The following is a 20,021-nucleotide window of genomic DNA, read 5'->3' as shown; positions in this document are numbered from 1 at the left end:
AATTTTCCGACCAAAATGAACTATTTTATATTATTATATTCTGGAAAATTGGGACTCAGGCCTGGCCCCTGGACCTGGTCCGTGCATGGGATCAAATTTGGACTCCAAGGACGTGGGCCGAACTCTTGGGTTTAGTCCACATGCAAATAGTCGAATTTGGTCTCCGCAAGGATAAGCTAAAAATGGATTTATTAATCAAGCCATTTTCGATTAAAATTCACAAGCCCAATTTTAAATGTAACCAAGCTCAGCCCATATTCTTCTTTAATCATTCTAGAGATGGCAAAATGGGTCTAGAATCCCTATTTTAACTCATATTTAATGTTTGACAAAAAAAAACTCATATTTAATTATGCAAATCATACATCGGTCACCTTAAGTTTTAAAAACAAGCTTAAGTGGGTTTGAAAAATAAATGCCTAACAACTTCATAGGTTTTAAACGGGTTGAAAACTAACCCATATAGAAAATAGAGAACTTTTTCATTGGTTTTCTAGTAGTAAATAAAGTTCCCAATTCGTTAGGAGTTGGAGATGTCAGGATAATTTTTATAAATTTTTATTTTATTTTTTCTATATTTTTTTATTTTATATTATTTTTTCTTTCCTTTCCTCTGCTTTTTCTACGATGTCCGGCGAGGTCGCCACCTTTGCTAATCACAGGCAAGGGCCGATCAACACTAGGTGAGGGCCGCAGCCATTGACGAGGGTCATAAAGCCTGCCGCCAGGGCTAGCGTTGCGCCCTTCCAGATAGACATTTCATTACAACCAAATGAAAGTGTTGCTAGCCTCGTCAAACTTAGAAGAAAAAGAAAAAGAAATATAAATAAAAATAAGAATAATAATTTTTTAAAAATTATCTACGTCAAGATTTGGTTGTCTATGCCAATCGTGCTATATGACATTGCTAGCATCCACTCTAACGATTTCGATAAAAATTGGCGGAAATGAAAAAATTGGCAAATTGTCAAATAGTTTAGGACTAAATTGGCAAAACTGAAATATTTATGACTAAATTGGCACAAATGAATAGGTTTAAGACTTTTTTGGTAATTTCCCCATATGTTTTGTCGCAACACATATATACTTTTCTAGTTATTCATGTGCATTTCAATCTTTATGTTCTTTTATATTTTTTTATTTAATAACAAATTTTATTTAGTTAATTTATTATTTCTAGTCCGATGATAGCCATGGGCCAAAGCTTAGTTCAATTATTGTTAACTGGGTTAAAGTGCCCAGATCGTGCACCATGGGAAGTACGGGCACTTATCGTTGAAGGCCTGGACCTGCTAGCTCGGTTCTCCTCCTTGGACGTGGCCCGTTGTTATCGCGAAGCAAACTCCGTCTATTGCAGTCTCGCTCTTTGCTTTGCTTTTCTCATTTGCTTCTGCCGCTGCGTCTCTTCTTTTTCAGCAAAAAGGAACCGACAGCGTATGCCCTTCGAGATGCCGCACAGAAGAAAGGAAAAGTACATGACGTTCCTGGATTAGCGGCACCAAGTGATCTGAAAGAAAGCAAGATCGAAGACAAGGAGAGATGGCTTTGGGAGAAAATTCAGTGGATATTTCTCTGTATTGCTCAATACATGATGTACAAATTTATAATACAATGCATAAATAAATAAAGGAAATAAAATATTTTCTCGTCGCTTCACTCACTCGCACATCGATTCTTCGTATCTCCAATCGATCGAAAGTCGTGGCCAATCACCATTCTCAGATCTCCACGTAAAGCAGGGGACTAAAAGCCTCTCAATGACTTCCTCTCTGGCAAAACTTGGCACTTCTTTAAATACTTGACCATCTTATTTGAAATCTCTCTTTCTCGCATCAATTGAAGACGTCACTTTGACACCTTACATTGAAAATAATCTCAAATCGTTACGCAAGGTATCCATGGGTTCTTTTGGAGTCGGATTCAATTCCCGAAAAGTACTTGTGATGTAAATGGAACTGGAATATATTTTTATGGCATTTTCTCATTGCCCATAATAAGTATATCATCAACTATATCATTAAATTGGTACATACCTTTGTTCACGTAAAATGCTCAAAGATTTCTTGATTTCTCTAGGGAATTGATTTGCATTGTTAAGATTACTTTAAAATATATACAAACACCATGAAGGAAAGTATACATCCATTTTTGAGCAATCATTATATTTCTTTGGCTTTCGCTCATTTTCCTCCTCGGATGACAACCATGGACTGAAGCTTAGTTACTTTAGAACCCAGTTGGAGGCTCTTGTATGTTGCATTCTATAACTTCCTTAATTATTGACATAATCTTCTCTATGGCGGCCGCTATCTTCACCCCTTTCTTTGGCTCCATACACCTCTCTAAAAGTCAAAATGACAAAACAATCAAAATCTCTTTCTTCCTCTGCCTCCTCCTCCATTAACACCCACCGAGGACATCTCGCTCTTTCCTCCTCCTAAATGCCTGGACATGTAACAGTGGTTAGCCATGGACAAGCGACGCCGACCGCGGCGCGAACACATCCCGCTATGGACGGCCAAATTTGAAATTTGAAATGCGAACAAAATGCTTTAATTCTTCTCCAATATTCTAGTAAAATCGAAAAAAACAAAAGCCAACCGATTTTAGACCCTCCTCTCTCGCTCTCTCTTCTCTGTTGCTTTGCCGCCTTGATTTGAAGGTTCAAGCTCGTCGCTTCACTCACTCGCACATCGATTCTTCGTATCTCCAATCGATCGAAAGTCGTGGCCAATCACCATTCTCAGATCTCCACGTAAAGCAGGGGACTAAAGCCTCTCAATGACTTCCTCTCGGCAAAACTTACTTCTCCAGGTAATCTCTCTTTCTCGCATCAATTGAAGACGTCACTTTGCACCTTACATTGAAAATAATCTCAATCGTTACGCAAGGTATCCATGGGTTCTTTTGAGTGATCAAGCTATGTAAATGAACTAGAATATATTTTCCACCGTTCGGTATCTGATTTGATTTTCTAGGGAAGATTACCAAAAAATTCTAATTTTTAAATTATTTTTCTTTTTCTTATTTTTGTCCTTTTCTTTCTTTTTCTTCTTCTTCCTTGCGACTGGCCATAGGCGATTGGCTGAGGAAGAAGCGAAAATCTCTCTCTTTTTGTCACGGGGTGTGTGGACCATAGCAACATAGATGTTTGTGTAGATAGGAATGCCCGCAGAATGTAACTTGTAGTATGAACATTGATTGAAGATTCCTATCAAATAAGTTGCTCTTTCACTACATATCACGTGTCGTGACAATTGTTTTTGCTGCAAAGCAATATTCTGTCGCAAGAAGTGTTTCTCGTGACGAAATTTTCTATCTTGTTAAGCTCGAAAACAAATCCTCTTCATTAATCGATGGTGTCGAGCGAGCTGCCCCCCGCTTCCGATGCGAGGATAATTAACATATATGAACTCGAGCTCAATGCGTTGGTATCGAGATTGGAATCACGCTCTTGTGCATCGTGTCTTGATTGTTCCGTGCCTTGTCATAAAAAAATTCCATGGAGACCTTTAAAAAATTCACTGTCTAATGTTTGTTCAACACATACCAAAGGCAGAGATGACTAATTCCCTTTGAAACTGTGAAAATACGAAGCAAGGACGTTGACAACCCCCTATATTATAAGGAAAACGACACAAATAGTCCCTAAACTTTGACCTAATGTGCAATTTGATCCTAAACTTTTAATTTGTTCAATGTAGTCCCTGAACTTTAACCTAATGTTCAATTTGGTCCCTGAACTTTTGATTTGTTCAATGTGGTCCCTAAACTTTTAATATATATTCAATTTAGTCCTTGAACTATTTGAAAATGTTCAATATAATCCTTCTGTCAATTCAAGTGCAGGGACTATATTGAACATTTTCATATAGTTCAGGGACTAAATTGAACACATACGAAGCAAGGACGTTGACAACCCCTTATATTATAGGACCCGGGCATGTTTCTTAGGCTACACGTTTACCCACACACCTACAAGAAAAGTGACTCATAAGACGACATCGAAACCGGACAAAACAAAACATCCGTTACCCGTAGAGCAACGATTTCATTTAAAATAAGGATAAGTCCGTCGAAAGTCCTGAAATTCATCGCGAAAGTACAAATCAAGTTTTACAATTTGTCACGAAAATACAATCGAGTTCTAAAATTTTCGAAAAATACAATCCATTAACGGACACGATTGGACTAATTTTGATAAGTTTTACGATTCGATTGCATTTTCGTCACAAGTTTTAGGACTCGATCGTATTTTCGCGATAAGCTTCGGGGGTTTCGATGCGGCGCCGGTCCCTTTTAAAATACCGTCCTATTAAATGGAATTTATTTTTCCCCCGGTATACTTTTGAATCAATAAAGAAGCATCTCTTTCCTCTCTTTGTTTTTTTTTTCTAGTTGTTAATTTGGGACAACGACCCAAAGCCTAATTAAAAATCGGGGGGCGCCCCAGAGAGGTGAAAACGACAAGAAATCCCAAGACCCCTTTTGGGCAAATCCCAAGCACCAATCATCCTCTTTAGGCAATGATCAAAATGGCAAATTCAACGACCCAAAGTCTAATTACATCCGTGTCCTCCCACGTGGTCTGTCCTAAGCCAATTTTTGGTCTAGAAATAGAAAATCAATTTTTTTTTTTTGTTCTGATCTCCGGTTCAGAATCGGTTCGGGAACAAAAACTTGTCCTAAAAATAGAAAAACGAAATTGCGTTAACAAACGGGTTTCTGATCCGAAACTGATTCTGGGATCAAAAACCAGTTCTGGACAGAACCAGAATGGTTATCATGCGGTACCTTATTCTCGATGATTGTTTTGCCCCCGAACCAACAGCCGCTGCGGAGCGGTGCCGTGCGGAAGGAAAAGGTCAGATTTTCATTTTTTATTTGCTTCGTTTAATTCCGCGTCAGCGTATATGCGTATCGAATTGTAAATTACATAAAGAAGAAGAAAAAGAAAAAAAAGCACGCCGCCTATCCTCCGCTTAGCACAAACCGACATCACGACACTCTTGTCTTTCTCAATACACCCTCCCCTGCATCATCTTCTCCTTCCATATCCATTCTGCTTCATCACAAGCTCTGCCTATATGAGAGATGAGTTGGCTAATTCCATCGCTCGTCTTTTGTTTTGGCGCTTCCGGGAACGGCTGAGCCCAGAAAGCTCTCCTTCCGGTGGGAGGTGAAGCTGGTGTTGGGCGCCAACAATGTTGAGGTGATCGCCGTCAATGGGAAGACGACGATCCCGACTATTCGGGCGCAACTGGGAGATACCATTGACGTGGAAGTGAAAAATGGCTTGGAAGATGAGCTGAAGATCTATTGGCAGGGAATTCAAGAGGTAATAATATCCAATTCACATGGAAACGGTGTTGGGTCATTCGATCGAGTTCTTGATAGAGATGGTCGTCGTGGAATGAAAATCGCAGGGCGTGGGTCGCCGATGCAATGGAACGGATGCTCCCATTCTGCCTGAACAAGCTGTAATCTATTGCCTCGTCGCCAACCAGGTTAGTTCGGATGAACCTATCTAGCGAGCACTGGATCGTCTGCGATTGAATGGGCAGAAGCTCTGAGATTTCATTTTGCAACTTTTGCAGGCTGGGAAGTTCCTGTACCAGTCGGAGTATAAGTCTCAAAGAGATGCGGGTTTGAATGGTTTGATTGTGGTTCTGTAGAAGCAGATGTATAATGTTATATGGTAAAATTCAGTGTTAAAACTGACTCAACCAACTGCCAAAGTCGACCTGCTACCTTATATGCATTATCCCTCCTTGTGTTGTGATAGATGTTATGTGGGAGTAGAATCCTTGTGTTGTGATGGATGTTATGTGGGAGCAGAATCCTTGTGTTGTGACGGATGTTATATGGGAGTAGAATCCTTGTGTTGTGATGGATGTTATATGGGAGTAGAATCTTGGTTTGGTATTTAAATCATGAGATTGCTTTGAACTTGGCCATTCACCCATGTATGCTGTTGTTGAATATGACATGTGGTGGGTGTTTTTAGGTTCATTTTTTTATCTTCCTTGTGGTTAAATGACATGGTTTAGAGTGATTAATGGATAGTACAAACTGTGAAGCTTGGGATATGGCCATTTGAGCGCTTGATCAAGCTCGGATTTGGCAGTGTGTGTGCTGGGGTATATGCTTGCTGGTGCATGAGTTTTGGTCCAGAGTTCATCTCTGATTTGAGCCATGTTTTGGTACATGTTCAAATGAGTTAAATCCATGGATATGTAGACTAATTCCAAGGTAAGGATGTGGACATGAAATGGTAGGAAATGGTGTCTCAGAACACTGGGTAGGAGGCTCAAAACTTGAGCCAAAAAACAGAGCTGATCCACACTAGGCCGTGGCTGGTACGTGGCCGGCCAGGTGGATCACGCGTGTGGGCTACATGGAGAGGTTGGTTTGATCTATATAGTTTATCATTCTCCGAGATGTTTGTTGCATTTGAAAGTATATGTTACGTAATTTCATTTAGGGCGAGCGCATTTTGGTACGAGTCTTTTAAGTTATTAGATATGAGGGCGTGAATTTGGGCAGTTCCACGGGTCTAGCTGTTCTTGGTTCAAACCCAGATTTGCAAGAAACTCCAGACCCGTGGCTTTGAAGGAGATTTAAGCACGATCTGGCGGGTTTTTGTGGTCTGTCACTGAGTTTTTTGTGCTCTTGGTGTGCCGCTGTACATCATTGGTGCTTTATTTATGATTAAGATCATCTGCAGGTTGAGATTGAAGGCCATGAATTTAAGAGAGGGTTGGACGTGGAAAGGATATGTCTGAGTTTTTGGTTTGTTATGGTCTGTTGCAGGTGGCTTTAGATCATCTTTCTTACTCTTTTATAAAAAAAAAAAATTGCCGCTGTTGGTCCTTCGGTTTGGAATCATGGTGCGGCCCTCTTTAGTTTATGAAGTAAAAAGGCCGCAAGAACAGAACTAACCAATTTGATTAAGAACCAGCATGCCTAAGTACTACTGAAGTCCAGAAATGGTATGAGGTCGCTCTTTTATTATTTTATTTGGCCAAATTGCGAATTAGATTCTTGTCATGAGTGAATCCGTTTGTGTCAAGTTGCCCAATTACGGCGACATATCTCATGGAGAGACTTCTGACCCGGGGAGTGGTTATGAATCAATTCGACCATTTCGTAAGGAGCGTGGGATCCTTATGATAATGCCTAGTGGACTTGGCATATCTCATGTGGAGAGATGTTTAGCCTTTGTGTTACGAGTGTTGGAGTAGTTATGATTTAATCCGAATATTCCGTAGGGAGCGAGATATCGTTATGTAATGTCAAGAGAGAATTGTTAGCGCTAGTCACTTGTGACCAGGTTTTGATTTTAACACAAATTTTGGTTGTGACCTCTAAAGCCCTAGGGTAAAAGTCAAATCGTTTGGAAATTTTTTTTGAGAGCTTGGGGAAATGCATTGTATTTATAAAAGTCCTCTAAAGTCGCTTAAGCCCAAGACACATCCTATCTAGTTTCGGACTTTAGCATTTTCAAAATGCTCATGCATTTTTTCCCTCCAACTTTGCCCTCACCAAATTTTTGAAATTCCGAAAATGCTCTCACCAATTTTCACCTCACGGGACGTTGCCAACGAGCCGGATATAAGGCTGCGCGGGTAGAGGTCGCGCAACTCTTGGCAACGACCAATGGTGCCTGATCTAGCACTGACGAGGGCACCCTAAGGTCGCAACCCTGGGCAGCCCTTGCCGAGGTCACGCGACCTTTGCCTAGGGGTTATGTGAGTCGACCATGCCACATTTAGCGCGCCGGTGTCCAGCCATCACCGGCAGTCATATTATTTGCATTCCGAACAGACCAACAAACCTTTTAACCTAGAAGCTCGACTAAACGCGGTCTTTGTATACCTAAGCGAAGTGAATTGAAATGTTTTCTTCTTACCAGTCTCTTACTTTTGTAATGTTCTTGTTAAAAAAGAGAGTACAACAAAGATTTGGTTGGCCGATTTGACAATAAACAACCATAGACCCTGGATTCATGGTGGTATCTCCGGGAATGTCCGTCCCTACTAACCAGAGGCGTCTTTGATTTTGATCTTTTCTATTCCTTTTCGCTCCTTTGTTAAGGAGGGACCACACTATCGGAATCGCGTTTACATTAGTAAAACATGCAAAGGCAAGTTGGGGTGTCGAGTGTGGGGACACGATGGCGAAGTGTTTGACGACGGAATCTGGGAGCAATAATCTGCCAAAATTGCAGACGAGAGACATTGGAGTTGACGACCGATGATAACTTAGTATAGTGGTCTAGTCTAGAGAGCAGCGATTGGCGATGTCGCTTGACGCCTTCCCGTTGTGCGTACGGCTAAGAAAGACTGGGATTTTTTTTGGGTTGGGGAATTGGACCACCTTTGTTTTGACGAGTCATACAATGCTACTAGCAACGTTCTAAGGCGAGAGGTTTACAAGATCAATCCCTTTCCTTTGATCAATCCTTCTGCCGGATCTGACGAGCCCTCGTCAAATCCGGAAGCAGTGAAGGGAGGCGACGACATGGGAGCCACAGGGGACCTCGAGGATGCACGGGCTAAGAGAGGGCGCGGGATCGTCGTGGTTGATGACGATGGGGGGGGATTAGGCTTGTTCTTGGGCCCGGGGCGGTGGCTGATGACCTCTGGAAGGAGGCAACAACATCGGAGCCGCAGGAGATCTCGAGGATGCAGGGGTTGAGGGAGGGCTTGGGGTCGCGGGTGATGACTACAGGGGGGCTTGGGCTTGTTCTTGGACCTAAGGGGGCAGCCGCAAGGGCGGCAGACGACCTCAATGGTGGAGTCGTGCCAAAGAAGGGATCGGCCGCTGGTCTGGCCTTAGGAGGTGCAGAAGAGAGGAGAGAGACAGAGGGATTGAAGAACGGTGAAGAAGAAGAGAAAGGAGAGGTGCATAAGAGAGAGATAAAGGGACTAATTGGTGGCCTCCACCTGGATATGTGACGAGCGCTAAATAGAGTGTTCTACTATTTACGTGACAAGATTGGCCTAAGACATGTCGTCTGAAAAATGGAGGATGAGAAAGTGTGTGAAAAAGTGAATGAATCACATTGTAATAATCTCAACTACTTCTAGTTAAAACTCAATCCATCGCTCAATGACAAAATTATGAAAGTTGATCTAAATTGCAAGGGCCCATTTAGGGAACTTGAAGGGGAAAATTTTAGGGTTGAAATTCTCCTTGTGGAGATCATTTGGCGTGGATCGCTCCAGTATAATATTATTTTGTTTTGCATAGAAGAAGCATAAGAACATTACCTAAGATAAAGGAGCTTGAATCCTCCCATTCTTATTATATTGCTTCAAGGTTCGACTTTTTCTTGTCCATCATTTCTTGGTGGGATTTGACAAGAATAGAATTAACGACGCATTTGGCGACGAAAACAGCCGGATTATTAAATTCACGAAGTTATAAATTCATGGATATTTTTATCTTTCAAGCAAAAGTTCGTTCTTATTAATGGGTCAATTGTAAAGTACGATAATTTTTCTCCAGAAAATATGAGTTCTTGCATTTTGCTTTTTGGCATTTGGTCATTCGAGGGCAGACTTACAACACATCACGAGATCGCCGACCAGAGGATATAAACAGATATCGACATGTCAAAGAAAGAGAAGATAAAAATCATACGATTGTCTTTTAAGTTGTCCAAAATCACAGGTTTTAGCTTTTAGTGCGGCATACCATTGATTGAAATCGATGTTAGCGATCATAAGAAACTGACCGATACAACAAAAACTGTACTAATGTTCACCCAAATCGATTTCACCAAAGCCAACCCAGTGTAACATGCCTCCAAGAATGAGAATTCAGTTAACTGGCATAAAAAACTAATCAGAGAAACAGATCCTTTACACATAAATCAACTGGCCGTTGTTTGTGTCGAGACAGAAGGGCACAGCTGGGCGCCTGACAACTGGGGATGCCGACTGGAGGTACTATTTGAGAGTTCACAATATATCACAAACAGAAAGCAGTAGATCCCAAAAATTTATAGTTCTAGACGCGCCCATCCCACAGGCACTCAGAACTTACTCTTCCACCTTTTAAGAGGACCTCGACTTCTTTCGGAGGGTTCAAACCGAGTTTCTGAGCACGCTCCCAGCGAGAAAGTCGAGTCATTCCAAGGCATGGTCCGTAAGCCATGTTCATGTCAAACTGCCTCAGCACTTCCTCTACTTGATTGTGATCATCTGCAAAATCATAGACCACCCACTTTAGCAAAAAGAGTGCTAAACTTTCTTGAGCAGAAAAAGAAATTGTCAAACATTAAGGCTCCGTTCGTTTGGCGGAAAATATTCTTCCGGAAAATATTTTCTGGGTTTTCCGGTGTTCGGGGGGGCGGAAAACGTTTTCCGTGGGAAAATATTTTCCTTCCCCCCTCACAAAATAGCCTAAGTCTACGGAAAATGACTTCCGCTTCTTCAAAAGCGGAAATCATTTTCCGGAGCTTCTTCTTCTTCTTCTTCACTAAGGTCGCCGGCCGCCACTGCCGGTCGCCAGCCGCCGCCGGACGCCGGATGTTGGCCGTCGGTCGCCGGACGACGCCGCCGGACGCCGCCGCCGGACGCCACCGCCGAACGCCGCCGCCAGTCGCCGGCGAAAAATATTTTCCGAAACTTTTTCATATTGGTCGCCGAACACCGGAAAATTATGTTCCGGAAAAACATTTTCCAGGAAAATGACTTCCGGGAAAATATTTTCCAAAAGGAGAATATTTTCCGCCAAACGAACGGAGCCTAAGTTGTTTTCTCATAAGCAGCCTTCACACTGTTTTATGCTTTCTACCAAGCAAGTCCTATTTTGTAAAACATCATGCATCTACCTGGAATTTCCTCAGAAAACCCAGTAGCGAACCATTATTCAGTGAAACAGGCACAAGTCCACAGGACCACATGACAGTATGACAAAACTAGGATCATAGATGAAATATGAGAGAGAGAGAGAGAGAGAGAGAGAGGAGGGAGACCTTTCAGGTTAAGGGAGCCATGGGATATGAGGGCAGGCGGTTGGGTCACATTAGAACCAATAGTTGATGCATTAGTTGGTGATCTTTTGGAAGAGCCCTTCTTAGTGGAAGTGGCTTTTGTGTTCTTCTTCTGTTTGAAGAAACCTTTCATGTTTGCTGATCTGGTCGCCATCCTTCAATGCTTGATTGCTGCAGCAGTAAAACAATAACGATAAATCGCAAGAGAACATGTTGGAAAAGGGCATGATATTAATGCCATTTGCCCTACAAAGTGGGATAGTAAGATCAAATAGTAAAATGCCAATCTTTTGTCAATCATGCAAAGAGACTTCCAAATTGCATTCCACCAACTTATATCACCTGTACAACACAGATGAGATTGAGCCAGAAGCTTTACAAAATATAAAAGATTCTCCAAAATTGGACAAATTTTTGAAACGTAATTCTTATTTTAGATCTACTACTTGACCTACATTTGCCCACATCTCTTCTTTTGAAAAGTAGTATGCAAAATTGTGAATTAGAACCGTTAAAGATAGTAGGCTCAGTAGGCCAACAAGGCCTAGGCAAGGATTTCAAGGGACGTAATACTCCTCGGTAAGTAGACTACCAGGCAGTAGTTTCATAAAACTCCTACTTAAGCGGCTGATCAATTTCGTAAGAAAACAAAAACTAACAATGGCAGGCTGAGAAAACATATATCGTGACAGAATCTCTAGAATAAACACGGCATGAAGCTACAAATAACATCAGCACTAATGGTCAACCCACCAGGGATAACTTCGCAGCACTTCCAACTAGATTCATTTCAATACTCTAGAAGACTTCTCCATAACAAAACAGAAAATATGCTGTCTACTTCAAGCCTAGACAGATGATGATCCTACCAAGTAAGTTAAAACTAGACGGGACAATACTTCGGCATTCACAATTTGCAGGAGCCATAGGTGGGACAAGCGGTCCACCACATATCAATAAAGCACAGGATCAGAAACCAAATGATTGGCCAGAGACAAGAATGACATAACACAAGGGGATAATTGTGGGGGGGGAAACGCGAATCATTCGCCAACAACAGCAAACCTGCGGAAGCAGTTGTTAACAAGCAAAAGTTCATTACTAGCCAGACCAGACAAGAGAGACCCATGACAGGCAAAATCATCAGACAACAGGAATCTGGGTCATGCCCAATCAACCTAACTACTTAAGGAAAAACTATAGCCGAGTCGCAAAGAGCACCGCAATGACAAAACTCGGGAAACAGATCACACCCCATGAAAATATTTCGTGCCAACAATCAAACCACACCGAGCCCACTTCGAAAAATGCTCACAAAAGCCGAGAGAAGCGCGCGGTACAGCGAATTCGAGGCACCAGGATGCAGGACACGATCATCAGCGAGAACGCCCGCGTCGGTTCACAGATGCAAAGCGCGTGATACCCAGAAAACGAATACGAAATCCCAGAACAGAGAAAGAGAAGGAGAGATTAGGGGATCGATTACCGGAAGCGCTGGCGCTGCGAGAGATGGCGGAGGGAGAGACTTCGAGCGGAAGAAACTGAAACTGGGCGAGCCCTAATATTCAAAATTTCAAATTGCGAAGAGCGTAGGGGAAGACGACGGTGTTTGGGATTTCTCTCGATTAATATACTGTTTGCTATGATTTTCTATTTTTTTTAATATATTCTTTTCGACCAAAAATATATATATATATATATATATATATATATATTTGACTTTTGTGATTACTATTTTTTGCCCTTTACAATCCCTATCAGTTAGGAAATTTGGCATTTTAGTATTTTTTTTTTGTTTTTGAAGGATTCCTTTTCTTTACATGTTCGAGGGTCTTTTACTTTTATTATCTTATATCTTGGTGGAATTACTATGACGAGCTCGTCAATCTTATAGGTTCAAGTCATGAATGGTGTAGAGTAGTAGATTGTTTGTCCAAATATTTCGTAATGGGTGTGGAAGATAAATAAATTTTTTGAAGAAAAGCAAAATCGTAATGTTAGCGAAATATTTTGAACAATTTGAGTGCTTACTCTGTTTATCCTAATTAAAACCTATATTTGTTTTGCCTAAAAAGAGTAAAATATGTTAGTTATATATCGAATTATAAATGTAAAATTAGAAAACTATCTGCGCTGTACCGCTATAAGAAAATAAATACATTTACTGATGGAAATGGTGGATAACATTATGCGCTTTTTTGCTCACAAATTTTTTATGTTTGTTGAGAAGAAAAAGAAATGAACAATATTGTAGAACAAAAAAAAAAAAAAAAGGCCGGAGGCCTCGTGCGGCAAATGATACAAAGGTCAATTCAATAGAATTCGAACTCGAGGCCGTCCCCTAATCAAAGCGACCCAGCTTCAGATTGGCCACTTCTTCATTTCTCATTATCAATTAAGACCACACAGACCAACGACCAAAAGACACGTGATGAATCTTGGTGTAAGGCTAAGACCTCCCTTTTGATACATCGCGACGATGTATTTTAAAATTTAGACCCTCCGAAGAGTACAAATCTATGCTCATCGACCACTCGACTTTCACGAGTCCAACGTGAGAAGACAGAGAGAGGACTGTCTGGCTTTGGCTCGAAGTCTGAGTTCTGGACATCCTGGAAATGGAGAGAACACCAAGAAACTACATACCCTAATAATACATGGCATTGTTTTAGAAGTTTTTTCACTCCTCAACAGCGGAGATTCATAGAATTTCTCATTTGACCTGAAACAAAAGATTCGAAGACAACCAATCGAATCGAATCGAGCTATCAAAAACCCCTCGAGAGGAATTCCGACGCGGCCCGACAAGATTCGAGATAAGAAGAAGTGTTCCAGAGAATCCACTTCAATATACTCAGATCCTCATGCACAACCCTGGCCTAGAAAGTCCCAACACCTAGGTATCTGCACAAACCTAACTAAATAATACCATGCTCGTTCAACGATTAAACATTTCTACTAACTGAAAACTCAAAGCCAGCAGAGTCCCTACTGCCGGCCGGTTCTCCTCTGTGCCGCTAATTTGGCTGCAACCTCATCCTCGGACAATGGCAAGTAGTAAATTCGGGGAGAGGCTTTGGTCTTCTTGAAGAGAACATCTAGAGTGACGATGGTAGGGTCGGCTTTCTCAGAAAGTGGAGGAGGCGGTGGTGGGAGGGGGAGCCGATCCCTTTCTTGCGAAGCCTTTGCTTGTGGGTGCGGAAGAGGTGGTGGTGGAGGCAACTGCTGCTGCCTAAGAGACAGTTGGCGGGGAGAAGGCTGGGGCTGCACCATCGGTGGAGCAACAGCAGTCGGACCGATATTAATAGGTGCGGTCAGAGCTGAATCTGGTGGAGGAGCTGGTTTAGGTGTTGGAGTTGGAGGAGCCTCCAGCCGTGCTTTTACTTCTTGGGGGTCAACAAACTCAGCCACAAGTTGGCGTCCACCATTTGGGGGCCATTGAAGGTTATACACAGCATTTCGCGTCTCGATGGCTTCTTCGACGGAGGAATACTGATCGGCAAAAAAGAAATCAACACAAAAAATCCATAAGGTTCACTGTACTCTGCCACACAAAGTGCATAATTAAACGCGAATCCTTAACCCCACAGAGAGAATAAGAGAGATCTTACCGTAACAAAGCAGTGGGTCTTAATCTGGTCCATCCAGAAGCTGGTAACCGAACCAGTTTTTCCTAAAAGCTCTTGGACAGCTTTCAGGGTAAAGGGACGTAAAAACCGATCGATTCTGAGGGAAGTAGTTGGAGGTTTTTGTGGTGGTGGAACTGTCCCCAAAAATTAAAAAAGAAAAACAAAACAAAAAGAAATAATTTTAAGCATGATAAAGTAACTTGTATAGTGTCGAACATGCTCAATATAATGAAATAACGAAAATTTACCAGTTCGTTCCTTAGGCGTGTCATCACTAACTGCAGAGTTAGATCTAGAGAAGGTAGGCCTAAAGGAATGGGTCTGGGCTCCATCCCTAGGTGTTGTTACAGGTGTAACATTTGAGCGCTGTGGTTCAATATCTTTGAGGCTCTCAGATTTCCACCTACGCTGCCTCTTTGCAGGGTCAGCACTTCTGTTGCCTCCTTGATCTGAAAACAGCAGGTTATCAAATCAAAATGATCTAAAAAAGCTCGATCTTTTTCAAGCATATATATCCCCAATTATATATAATAAGCTTGTTTTATCATATGGCTTTAACAGTAAACAGGTGAGGAGACAAACAGCTTCCATGCTTTTGGATGATAACTTTAACAAAAACATTTAAGTCTATACATGCACGCGCGCACAAAAAGAATAAATGAAACACTTTGCAGCCATAGAAAACCAAGCCAACATCAACAGCAGAAACAGAGAAATTAAAATTTATATTCAAGAACTAAATCAAACAAGATCTGCATTGTCATACAAGAGTCAACTGATCGTTCTCATCAACCTACTAAATTGAAACACATCTAAATGATAGACAAGTTACTCACGAACAAGTGTCCACCAAGCATCAAGAATTTATTAAGTATTTTCCGATACAATCTACACCTTAGTGTGATGATTAAGAAAACTAATTCTTATAAAATAGTATCACACCGGTCGATGACTCTAATTATAGCGATGCTTACAGATATCAATGGTATGAGAACTTCTTAGAAACTCCAATAAACATCTCCATCAGCAATCAACTATCCACTAAACCCTATAATGATCAGAATATTCTTGATTGCTCCAGAACAAACAATAGCCATTTCCTATATTAATTACATTACCAATTTGCATCCCCTTTATCTTCGTGAGTAGTCAAGTCCCAAATATTTTCCTCTACAGGTTGGTCTCTTCTTTTCTATCTTTATCTTACTCGACATTGTTAGATAAGCAAGTGTTTGGACACTACATTATTGCAAAAAAGTAGCAGAATCCAATTCAGCAATACTGATCAATCTGTTCTGTTGTTTATCAGCAAGCTGACTTGCACAGAAGCAAAAAAGAAGTCTCAATAACAGAAAAAAGAACAACCCAAACTGAAACCGCCCAGAGATAAATCTCTCTAAAAAACAAAAGCCTTGTTCAGATTCAGAAATCTGAAGACGCTAGATATACTGTGCTACAAAAATCTGTCAGATTGAGGCAACAATGTCAGGCAAAGGACATGGTTAATCAAGGAATGTGCACACATGCATGAGAGAAACTGCTACATCAAAGCAGGTCGAAAACTTTTTCTTCGTAAAAGGCATACCAAGAATCTTTCGTTTCTCTGCAAGCAAAGGCTGACCATTTCTCTCCACACTGACATCCTTCGTGTCAGCATCACCCATGATATCAACAGGGCTTTCCTCCTTAACAGGCGTGACTTCCTTTTTCTCACTTCCACCTCCAACTTCATCAGAGACAGGCTTCGAGTCAACGTGCTTACTATCCAACACATCTTCGTCCAGTGAATCATCACCTGAACTTCGATCTAAATTTAACTTTTCCGAGTCCCCCACATCCGTAATCTCACTGATTTTGTTCATGTCTGCATTTGCAGCATCATTGTCCTCTTTAACCTCAACAGCTAACTTGTTCTCAGGTGGCTCATCAACATCCATAAGACGTGATTCACCACCAACTGGGACGACATTGCTGGACGATGGTTCCACTTCCACCATCTCCGGCTTAACATCTAGCTCTAATTTTACATTATCAGCAATTATATTATCCTTAAATTCATTCGTTTCATTAATTGACACAGAATCAGCAGAAATAGAATCAGATCTTACTTGAAACCCTAAAGAAGGGCTGACCTCAGATACCTGGTTGGTTGGGGCAGGTGAATCGAGGACGACATCCTCTTGCGGAGGCTTCAAATGCTCAGTCTCCAGCTCGATCTTTGAATTTCTGTTCTCCTCCTTTGTCTCAAGATTTAGCAGATCTTGGTCACTTGATGTCACATCGGGCATACTGGTCACAGTGATTGGTATGCTGGCTTCAACAATAGGAGGAACAACCAGCTCCTCCCCTTTCCCCAAAACCAGCTCCTCCTCCCCTTTTCCCAAATGACCAACAGTTGTACTTTCCCCTTCTGGAGCAGGTTGATCTAGGACTGGAAAACTGTCATTGATATCAATCTGAACTTTAGCATCAACCTCTCTCCGATTTCTATCATCACCATCATTAAAAACCAACTCATCATTATTTTTATCACCATCGTCCACACTTTTTGCACTTTGAAATGCAACAGGATCTGTTCCATCTTTAGCAATAATTTCAGGCTGTGGATCAGACATAAATTCAGTTTCCACTTGCTTTTCTTTTTCAGCATTTTCCCTTTCAATATTAACTGCTTCAGACAATCGCTTTACCAAATCATCCTTCAGACCTCTTGTAGTCAACTTCCGTCTCTTAAGCTCTTCCTTCAACTCTGTAACCTTCCACTGGTCAATAGGCCGGTTGCCGAGAATTGGATATGATGACATCTTCTAAAATTGCAATTTTTTTCTTAGATATGACTGACCTTTCACAACCTATCAAATTACCAACAAGCAGATTTAGTCACTATGTCATCAGATTCCAGAAGCAACATGATAAGGCAAACAAAACATGCAACCATGAAGCTGTCCTACAAATAAGTACAACTTTCCAGCCTACCCAACAGAGTATTAAAAAAGTCCATTTCCTCAAATCAATTCTATTGACCCAATATGTCAGCTCCTCACCGTGATTAAAAAGGACCTCACTCAGAAATTCAAGGACCATAAATAGAAATTCTGGCATCATGAGTATCAGTGCCACTAACCTTAGTAAGATTGTCAGAGAATCCAAATTGGAAAGTCTACGAGCAATAGATAAATAAATAGGTATTCCATAGACCAAATTCCAAAGAACTTACAAGGCCATTCTCACGCTACATTATACAAGTTAATATTCACACTAGCTAATCTAAATCGGAAATAAGAGTATTATCAGTGCATCTACACTGCCAACAATGAAACGGATTCTTCATGTATGCCAAAATCAAGTTAAATACATATGTCCCAAAATGCAGTAGGTTTTAGGCAACTAAATAGTTAAAGCATCTAGTAGATAAGACATATTAACCCCTACAGAGAGAGAGAGAGAGAGAGAGTAAAATAAACAATACAAGCAAACTAATATTACCAAAGAAACCAAGCAATAACAACTAAACTAAATCAATTCATTTCCAACGCCAAAACTGCAAATTTGTGAGTACTAAATCATGACTAAAAACTACCTATAATGGAATTTACTGCTAGTGCATTCCAAAATACACCCGACATGTCCAAATCAAATAGAAAGAGTAGAAATACAAGCCCCAGACAAAAAAAAATGCACCAATTTCTACATTGCCAACGTAAAAATCAAAACTTGACCTCGACATGCACAGAATTTGTATATCACTACATTTCAGGTTACTTTTTCTGTACAAAGTTAATCAAATATAAAGTATACATTAGCACAAAACAAAAGCCCAAAAATTTAAAGGCTCTAACACAAGACCACAGAAAACGATGAATGACAAGCATGTCTACACTGATAACCAGACACGGCGGGGAAAAAAATAAGCCCCCGAAAACTCGCTATCGCGAGAAATTCTTCAGATGGCACTCGATTATCACAAAATCCCCATCTAAACGCTTCCAAAATCCTCGCACCGACACAGCCAAACGAGCAACAATCCAATACCATCTTCACAGACAAAAAAATAACAGTAAAACCACACAAAAAAAAAAAAAAGGGTTACGGCATTCGCGCATTAACACTAACGAGCCGCAAACAACGAAGGGACCACCTCCGCGGACAAAAGAGAGGAGATAACCAACACCACGGAAAGCAACCGCGAAGGAGAAACATCGACCCCCCCACAAACTTACGAGGAAGCCCGCCTCGGAGTCGAGGAAACCCTAACTGAGCAGCAGCGAGCCTCGCCTATTACCGAAAATCGAACGAGGAATCGGCCCAAAACCCAGCAGCAGCACCACCACCCAATCAGGAGCCCAGGCGAGAGAGTACCGAGGTCCCCAAACGACCGAAGCTCAAAACAAAACCCCAGCTCCCCCACTTCCCCCAACACTCCCCTCACTCCCGTCGCCTGTAAACACAGAGAGAGAGAGAGAGAGAGAGAGAACAACACTCTATAGCGAGGCAAGGGGAAAAGGCACGAGGAAAAACACAAGCGCGAGAAGGCGGCGTCGACGGGCGCCCCGAAGCGGATCGGAGATGCGCCCCGCGGCGGGAGCGAGCGCGGATCGGGGGGGCGGAAGCGGTGGCGAGCGGCGGAGGTGTTTCTTGTTATCGCGATTCCGGATGCATTTCCGGAGGGGGGGGAAGGATGCGTTTCTAGGGTTCTTCTTCTTCCTCTTTTGCTCTCGTGGCTTGTGCGGGTAGAAGAGGAGAGAGAGAGAGGGAGGGGGAGGGGGAGGGGGGCAAATCCTAAAAGCCGACGGTAATTCTTTTTTTGGTCCTGAATACCCGAGATTGCCCCCTTGTTTCTGTTCTGTATGCGGGGCCTCCTTCCGTACTCTTCTCCCTCCTCGGGGTCTAATGGTAATTTGGTACTTTCCCTTCTGGTTTTTTTTTCTCTGGCCATCAATCGGAAGAAGTTCCTTTTTTTATTTTTCAAGGTAACAAGAAAAGTGGATAAGGACAAGTGTCGTGCATTTTTATTTTTTTTTTTAGACCGCTCAAGTGTTACCAACTTTTAAAATTTATGGACGACTCAAGTGTCAAAAATCCGACCTGACATGACATGGAAAAAGTTGGTTATGGCACTTAAACGATGATCTTATAAAAATTACAGCTCAAATGAGCGAGATATGAAAGTTTTGATTGCCCATAGAAGTATAAAGCCTTATATTAAGTGCGAGGATGATCGAGGGTGACCGGTTTCGAAGTGAGATCAAGAACTCGAAATTTATTTTGTCATAGTTGATTTGCGATTTAAAATTGTGACCAAACCAGCTAGTTTTAAAGTTCCACCGGAGAACCGGCCCAAACTTAAGGTGTTATAATTATTATTTTATGAAAACATAGTTTAAGAG

At 41.6% G+C, this 20,021-nt stretch overlaps 2 protein-coding genes across 3 annotated transcripts; both read right to left on the bottom strand.

Moving 5' to 3' along the window:
* Positions 1-9,757: 9,757 nt before the first annotated feature.
* LOC115666881 (uncharacterized) lies at positions 9,758-12,610 on the bottom strand. The gene is made up of 3 exons (XM_056307645.1): positions 12,492-12,610; positions 10,988-11,176; positions 9,758-10,211 (listed from the first exon to the last, which is right to left on the bottom strand). The coding sequence occupies exons 2-3, from the start codon at positions 11,157-11,159 to the stop codon at positions 10,018-10,020; spliced, it is 366 nt and encodes a 121-aa protein (XP_056163620.1). The 5' UTR covers positions 11,160-11,176; positions 12,492-12,610; the 3' UTR covers positions 9,758-10,017.
* Positions 12,611-13,668: 1,058 nt separating this feature from the next.
* Positions 13,669-19,011, bottom strand: LOC115687301 (uncharacterized). 2 transcript variants are annotated; one of them, XM_030612813.2, is made up of 5 exons: positions 18,855-19,011; positions 16,220-17,486; positions 14,883-15,083; positions 14,617-14,768; positions 13,669-14,497 (listed from the first exon to the last, which is right to left on the bottom strand). In XM_030612813.2, exons 2-5 carry the CDS (start codon positions 17,436-17,438, stop codon positions 13,994-13,996), a joined length of 2,076 nt encoding a protein of 691 aa, XP_030468673.1. In that variant the 5' UTR covers positions 17,439-17,486; positions 18,855-19,011; the 3' UTR covers positions 13,669-13,993. The 2 variants fall into 2 exon arrangements, with proteins under 2 accessions (XP_030468673.1, XP_056163645.1); XM_056307670.1 differs by lacking the exon at positions 18,855-19,011 and adding an exon at positions 18,773-18,844.
* Positions 19,012-20,021: the final 1,010 nt, after the last annotated feature.

The sequence above is a fragment of the Syzygium oleosum genome, unplaced genomic scaffold (assembly GCF_021117445.2).
Source record: "Syzygium oleosum isolate NSW1041296 unplaced genomic scaffold, Sole_v2.1 Sole_v2.57, whole genome shotgun sequence".
NCBI lineage: Eukaryota > Viridiplantae > Streptophyta > Magnoliopsida > Myrtales > Myrtaceae > Syzygium > Syzygium oleosum.
Note: the sequence above shows the minus strand (reverse complement) of the source record. Positions and strands in the feature narration are given on the sequence as shown.

Excerpts from the sequence above, each read along its gene's own strand:
- LOC115666881 (XM_056307645.1), bottom strand. The coding sequence starts at position 11,159 with ATGGCGACCAGATCAGCAAACATGAAAGGTTTCTTCAAACAGAAGAAG. Across the intron at positions 10,212-10,987 it reads TGGCTCCCTTAACCTGAAAG|ATGATCACAATCAAGTAGAG; the intron begins GTCTCCCTCCTC and ends ATGATTTTGCAG.
- LOC115687301 (XM_030612813.2), bottom strand. The coding sequence starts at position 17,438 with ATGTCATCATATCCAATTCTCGGCAACCGGCCTATTGACCAGTGGAAG. Across the intron at positions 15,084-16,219 it reads AGAGAAACGAAAGATTCTTG|ATCAAGGAGGCAACAGAAGT; the intron begins GTATGCCTTTTA and ends TGCTGTTTTCAG. Across the intron at positions 14,769-14,882 it reads CACGCCTAAGGAACGAACTG|TTCCACCACCACAAAAACCT; the intron begins GTAAATTTTCGT and ends TTTTGGGGACAG.